The sequence below is a fragment of the Plecotus auritus genome (assembly GCF_963455305.1).
Source record: "Plecotus auritus genome assembly, chromosome: 6".
NCBI lineage: Eukaryota > Metazoa > Chordata > Mammalia > Chiroptera > Vespertilionidae > Plecotus > Plecotus auritus.
This window is the reverse complement of record NC_137773.1, coordinates 52,582,535-52,589,753: the sequence shown is the minus strand read 5'-3', so window position 1 is coordinate 52,589,753 and position 7,219 is coordinate 52,582,535. Positions and strand designations below refer to the sequence as shown.

Sequence of the window (7,219 nt, the reverse complement as noted above, 5' to 3'; positions counted from 1 at the left end):
GTGGGAGGGACTCAGCGCCCCAGGGCCCGCCCCGCAGGTCCCAAGCCCGGGTCTTTCGAGATCTGGCGTGGGTCAGCCCGGAGCTGTGGACTACATAAGTCCCCCACCGAGGGCAGGGCGCGACGCGCTGCCAGCCAGGGCGCAGTGGGTGTTCCTGGGGAGAAGGTGGGGAGGGAGGCACTGCCCGACTCGGCCCCACTCCTGCGCTCCTCCTCCCCCCTGTGCCCGCCGCGGACCACCAGGCTGCCAGCCGCCCACCTCCCCAGGGTGAGAGAGCGGGGTTGCTGCCCGAGCTGACGGCAGTAAAGGGCCAGAGAGAACTGAACTTCCACCTTCGGGACTGCAGCCCTTCTCCTCGGCGCCAGCGCCTCGCTCCGCAATCTGAGCGAGGATGGAGGGCGCAACAGCCGCGGAGGTGCATCCCACCATGGGGATCAAGATCTTCTCAGCCGGATTGGCGGCCTGTGTGGCGGATGTGATCACCTTCCCGCTGGACACGGCCAAAGTCCGACAACAGGTAGGGAGCAGGATGGGGAGGGAGTGCATCTCAGAGCAGAGAGATCTGATTCCAGCGTTGATTTGCCTGAGCAAAGGTAGGTAGAGCAGGTGGCCACCTTCAACACCAGTTTGCCTCGGGACTGGGTGCATTAGGGTGGGAAACCGGAACTTTTCCAAGATTAACTGCAAAATCGCAAGGGCCACGGAGAATGATTACTATCTAACCCCAAATGTTAGGGGGGCACTACGTGTTCTCAGAGCGAAGCATATTAGCCTTCTGGAGTAGATAAGCCAAGCTCTTTCTTCTTCCATTCCTTTATACATTTCAGAGAGGAAGGGAGAGGGAGAGAGAGATAGACATCAGTGATGAGGGAGAATCATTGATCAGCTGCCTTCTGCACGCCCCACACTGGGAATCCAGCCTGCAAGCCGGGCATGTGCCCTGACTAGGAATCCAACCGTGACCTCCTGGTTCATAGGTGGACGCTCAACACTGAGCCACAATGGCAGGGCTCTTCTTCCATTTTTGATTCAGCAGGGCATCTTCCCATCCTGCCTTCTGGAGAGTTCATGGGGGGTGGGGATGGGGGGCGGTGAATGTTCAAAAGTACATTGTAGCTGGTCATGCTCCATATGTATGTAGTGATAGCTGTTAGATAGATAAACAGATAAATAGAAAGACAGGTAGATAAAGGGAAAGATAGGGGAGATGTTGCTGGGAAGGGAAGAGGAATTTCAAATAGGAACACTGGAGAAATCTTGGCTTGAGGTCTCTCCACAGAGGACAGCCTGATACCAGCCTTTGCCATTTTCTCACCAGGAAGGATCCCTTAGTCAACTTCCCTTCCCTTTGACCTATACCTTTCTCATTCCCAGATTCAAGGTGAATGCCCGAACTCCGGTGCCCCTAAGTATAAAGGCGTCCTGAGAACAATCATCACTCTGGCAAAAACGGAAGGGCCACTGAAGCTCTATAACGGACTGCCTGCTGGCCTCCAGAGACAAATAAGTTCTGCCTCTCTCAGGATCGGGCTCTATGAGACCGCCCAGGAGTACTTCACCGAGGGCAGAGAAAGTAAGCGACCAGCATTCCTGGGCCCACAGCCAGAGACATGCGCTGTGCCCAACTCTGTTCAAAACTGTTTCCCACAGGGTGCGGGGCTTCAGAAAAAATTGGCAAGCAAACCTCAGTATCTGAACCAGTGCCTCCCCCCAGTTAGGAAGGACTGAAAAAAAAAAAAAAAAAAAAAGACCTAAATATAGGAAATAACTAAGCCACTGTTTAAATAGGCATTGTGTTTTCCTTGAAAATCCTCATTTTTAAAAAAAAAAATTTCAGCTTTGAAGTCTTCTTACCCCACTATGATTTAGCATGTATTTAGTGCATGATCCACACATGCATAGGTATTAGGGAAGTAGAAAAGATATAAAGATACAATAACACTAACCACTAAAATTAAAAAGCATGTAGTTGCATTCTGGGTCTTGATGGTTTTTTCATTTTGCTTGATTTTTTTTTTTTCCTTGTGGATTTCAACAGCTAGTTTAGGAGGCAGGATCTTAGCTGGGCTGACGACTGGAGGAATGTCCGTGTTCATTGGGCAACCCACAGAGGTCGCAAAGGTCAGACTTCAGGCGCAGAGCCATCTCTATGGTCCGAAACCTCGCTACACTGGGACTTACAATGCTTACAGAATTATAGTAACAACGGAAGGCTTCTCTGGCCTTTGGAAAGGTAACTAATTCCGAGGTAGATTTTAAAATCATTAAAACACACATATCCAATTAGCACCTTATCATATAAGGGAGCTATTAAACATTTTCTTTTTTATCTCCTCAGGGACTACTCCTAATTTGGCAAGAAACATCACCATCAATTGTACAGAGCTAGTAGCATACGACCTAATGAAGGACACCCTTGTGAAAAACGAAATCCTTGCAGGTAACTTCCCATGTGACGTAACAAACAGGACTGCATATTTACAATTTCATCTTGGAGCTTCTCTTGCCACATTCTACTGAATCCCTTAATTGTAATAGTTTGAAGTACTTTTGAACATATAAATATAACTTTTGAGGAGCAGAAAAAGATTAAAACCCTAAGTTTTAGAAGTTGCATTGCAACAAATTTTGCAATGGAAACAAAATGCAACTATATTCTTATGTCAGCATTACTCTCATTTAATACAAATGGGACGTTTGTTAGCATCTTATTCTTTTTTTTTTTTAAATATATTTTATTGATTTTTTACAGAGAGGAAGGGAGAGGGATAGAGAGTTAGAAACATCGATGAGAGAGAAACATCGATCAGCTGCCTCCTGCACACTCCCCACTGGGGATGTGCCCGCAACCAAGGTACATGCCCTTGACCGGAATCAAACCCGGGACCCTTCAGTCCGCAGGCCGACGCTCTATCCACTGAGCCAAACCGGTTTTGGCAGCATCTTATTCTTTATACCAGAGGCCCGGTGCACAAAATTCATGCACTGAGGGGGGTCCCCCTCAGCCCAGCCTGCACCCTCTCCAATCCGGGACTCCCTATCTGCCACCCCGCCAGCCTGGTTGCCCCCAACTGCCCCCCTGCTGGCCTGGTCACTCCCAACAGCACCCCCCCCCCACCACCAGCCTGGTAGCCCCTAACTGCTGCCCCCACTGGCCTGGTTGCCTCTTACTGCCCCCCCCCCCCCGCCAGCCTGGTCACCCCCAACAGCACCACACCCCCCCGCCCCCCCGCCGCTGCCGGCCAGGTCGCCCCTCACGCACCCCCTGCCGGCCTGGTTGTAGGCAACCATCTTGTGAGGGTGTGAGGGTTAATTTGCATATTACATATTTATTATATAGAATAGCAGGACTTGGGCGGTGAGTTCATTCTGCACTGTATCCAAATGAGCTAGTTACATGAGTTCATCAGCAGTTTCATCCAAATGTAGAGCCATCAAATAGGTTTCTGAAGTTAATATTCTAATAGGTTCTCAAGACATTGAGATTCTTCTTGGACAATGACTTTAATAAACAAGTATCTGATGTCTGTGTACCAGGCATCATGCCAGACCCTAAAGGCACAGAGAAAACTGACAGGATATTTTCCTAAAACACAACCCACTATGCTAATGCATGTACTATTTGCCACTGTTTTCCATTGTAAGTATAATCTCCTTTATTATATTTATTTATAAGGCATCCCATGTTGACTTCCAGATTTACAGTGATATAAATACTAGTAGCCCCTCCCTAAAGTCTGATGTTGACCTGTTCCATTGATCCATTTTAGATGACCTACCCTGCCACTTTGTGTCGGCTGTTATCGCTGGGTTTTGCGCAACGCTTATGTCTTCGCCAATGGATGTAGTGAAAACCAGATTTATAAATTCCACACCAGGACAGTACAAGAGTGCGCACAATTGTGCAATGACAATGTTCGTTAAGGAAGGACCGTCAGCTTTTTTCAAAGGGTAGGCTATGATCTTCCGTATCTATGATATGTGCTTAGGCTATCTACACACTTTGGGACACTGTCTCAGCTAAACAATTGATGTAGCTGAGCAGACATTGTATACTATGCAGTATAATTAGTGTTTCCTTTTCCTTGCCATAGATTTCTCTCACCTATAATTCCACTGTGCAGGAAAATTAAAATTAATTTTCTCAACCTTGATATGAGACTTATTCGACATAAGAAATTGGTCCCAATCTATTAGAAATGTAGACAATATTTTGCCTTCTCTGGGAAGAACTACAAAGCAAAGGAAAAGCATAATAGAGGACTTTGAGAAAACAGAATTTGCTTTTTTAAATTTAATGGACTGTAGTTCAGATTGTATTAAAGCAAAACTAGAGAAAAATCACTGTCATTGATCTAGAAAAGTGATGCAGAAACACTCACATAGAAACGTACAGTGGATCACATTTCCATAAAGCAATATTTTATTATATTATAATGACCTTCCTAAGAAAATATATTATCAACTAATTTATGGATATATTCAACAAGGATTATACCAGTGGTAAAATAACAAAATTCTATAACCCTTAAATATTGTAAGGCAATGTCTCAAACCTAGTAAGATAAACATAAATTCACTATACACACTATACAAAAGGTTTGACTTCACCATAATCTGTTTATGGTACATTAATACAAATGAAATACATTATAAAATTAACTTTAAATGGATATGCCAGTTATTCACATCAGCCATTAAACAATAATTTTTTCAAATTTAAAACCTTTTGGGGGACTACATGTCACAAGGATGAATCCTGAAAATGTAATGCTAAATAAAATGAGTTAGATACAGAAAGACAAATATTATATGATTCTACTTATCTAAGGTACTTACAGTAGTCAAATTTATAGAGACAGAAAGTGGAATATAGTTACCTGGAGCTGAGAGGGAGATAGAGTGGGGAACTATTTTTTTTTTTTGTCCTCACCTGAGAACAGTTTCCTCTCACATGCTCCCTGGCTGGGGATTGAACCCACAGCCTAGGTATGTACCCTGGCCTGGAGTGGAACTTGTGAACCTTTAGTGCACAGGATGATGCTCCAACTGAGCCACACTGGCCAGGGCAATGAGCTACTTTTCAATGGGTACAGAATTTCTGTTTGGGTTGATAAAAAGGTTGTGGAGATGGATAATGATGATGGTTGCATACAAAGTGAATGTATTTAATGCTACTGAATTATACACTTAAAATGGTTAATATGGTAAATTAGTTAGGCATACTTTATACCTTAATTAAAACACATACTATACACACATCCAAGAGTCAGGAGAAATATGCTAAGAAGACCCCTCCAAAAATCTTTGGGGATGATTATCTGTAGGCCAGATCACCTTTTTTAAAAAAAATATTCTAGCTCTTTGTTTGGGTTAGTTTTGTTTGTTTTTATTGATTTCAGAGAGGAAGGGAGAGAAAAATCAATGAAGAGAATCACTGATTGGCTGCCTCCTGCACATCCCCTACTTGGGATCGAAACCTGCAACCCGGGCATGTGCCCTGACCAGGAATCGAACCCATGACCTTCTGGTTCATAGGTCAATGCTCAACCACTAAGCCACACTGGCCGGGCGGCTAGATCACTTTTTAAAAAATTTATTCAAGGCAGATTTAACTGATGACATCTTCTCTTGGAATATTTCATTGCTGCAAACAGCATTCAAAATCAATGATTTGTTCTGCACAGTTTGGCAGAATTCTTAAAAAACAACCAAAAAAGAAAAACAAACCCCAAAAATATACCTAGACACGGGGCAGTCTCTCTAAGGATAAGAATTGCCAACATTTACACAGCACTAATTTCTCAACTCTGGAAAATGGTCTTTGATTTCTCCTCTTACTTCATCTTTTAATCGTTCCCTAATAACAAAAATTTCCTCTCCCCTCTGAAAAGAAGTAAAGGCTATGAAAAAGGAGGAGACAAGCTTTGGTTTGGTGGGAATGTATTTGTATAGCTGTTTTGAAGCAGTATAGGTGAAAAAATAGATGAAACTTTATTTTAGGCAAAAGATAAAGAACAGGTACTTTTAAGCATCTTCATTTAAGAGTGGCAACATGAAAAGCAAAAGCTGCCTGTGTTATAATAGCTTTGAGAATGTCAAGCAAACTAATATACCAGTGCCGTGCACTTTTCCAGGTTACTACCTTCCTTCTTGCGACTGGCATCCTGGAACGTCATTATGTTTGTGTGCTTTGAGCGGCTGAAACGAGAGTTGATGAAATCAGGGCAGCCCGCAGACAGCGCCACATGAGCGTCTTCAGGAAAAGGCTGGGACATACCAGTGCGAGCCTTTGCCAACTGGATGATTAAAAAAACAAACAAAAAACTATTCCCTTTATTTCAACCGAAAAAGATAAAGGAATTCTGGTAGAATAGAAAATTGTCAACTATTCCCCGCCCCCCGAAAGGAAAACTAATACCTTTTATTTCTTGTGACTTTTATTCTGTGTTTTAAGGAGGGGAAAGCAAGACATTCAGTACTCACTCTGGCAAATGTAATGTCTGGATAAGTTACTGCATTTGATTTACCATTGTGTGTGTGTGTGTGTGTGTGTGTGTGTGTGTGTGTGTGTGTGTGTGTAGAGGGGAGGTGGTTTATGATTGAATATGAGAAACTTGAACGTCTTAATTATAACTCAAACTGATGAAAAAGGAACATTGAGTGAAGTGTCCTTTATATTTATAAATACTTAAAATGAGCAGGTATAAAAAATATTACTGTTTTCTTTTTATATACTAACCCAGTTGTCAGTGAATATATTCAATAAAGTATTGCTAATACCTTCTAAAGTTTGTCTTTTTGGGTCTATAGTGAATGTAAGAGTTGAAGTTCACCTACAATATTTGTGTAGAGCAACATTCCGTACAAAGGTCTTTAGAATCAAGAGGCAGAAACTTACCTTGTTATTATTAGCGTTTTAAAATTTTGTCTATGTTTTATGACATCTATAACAAGTTCTATGCTAAGACATATCCATTTGGGCATTGTCGTTTAGAATCATGGCATCTTTCCTAAAATCACAGAATTTTAGATCTACGAGGTACCTTTGGTTAGCAGCAGACTCAGGCAAAAATGAATCTTCAGGGCCTCTTTCCAGCAAAGCCAAGTTTGTCATTAAAACCTGTAGTAACCTTTTTCATGCCTACTCACTGAGTGCAAAAGAAGTAGGGAAAGAATAAATGAGATTAAAAGAATTATGAGAGCCAACTCCCTTAGC

The 7,219-nt window shown here is 42.9% G+C and overlaps 1 protein-coding gene across 1 annotated transcript; it reads left to right on the top strand.

The window, feature by feature from the left end:
- Nucleotides 1-391: 391 nt before the first annotated feature.
- Nucleotides 392-6,252, top strand: UCP1 (uncoupling protein 1; the record flags this gene model as incomplete). The annotated part of the gene is made up of 6 exons (XM_080673968.1): nucleotides 392-517; nucleotides 1,375-1,573; nucleotides 2,039-2,233; nucleotides 2,339-2,440; nucleotides 3,771-3,951; nucleotides 6,138-6,252. 6 exons carry the CDS (start codon nucleotides 392-394, stop codon nucleotides 6,250-6,252), a joined length of 918 nt encoding a protein of 305 aa, XP_080530094.1.
- Between the last annotated feature and the right edge of the window lie 967 nt (nucleotides 6,253-7,219).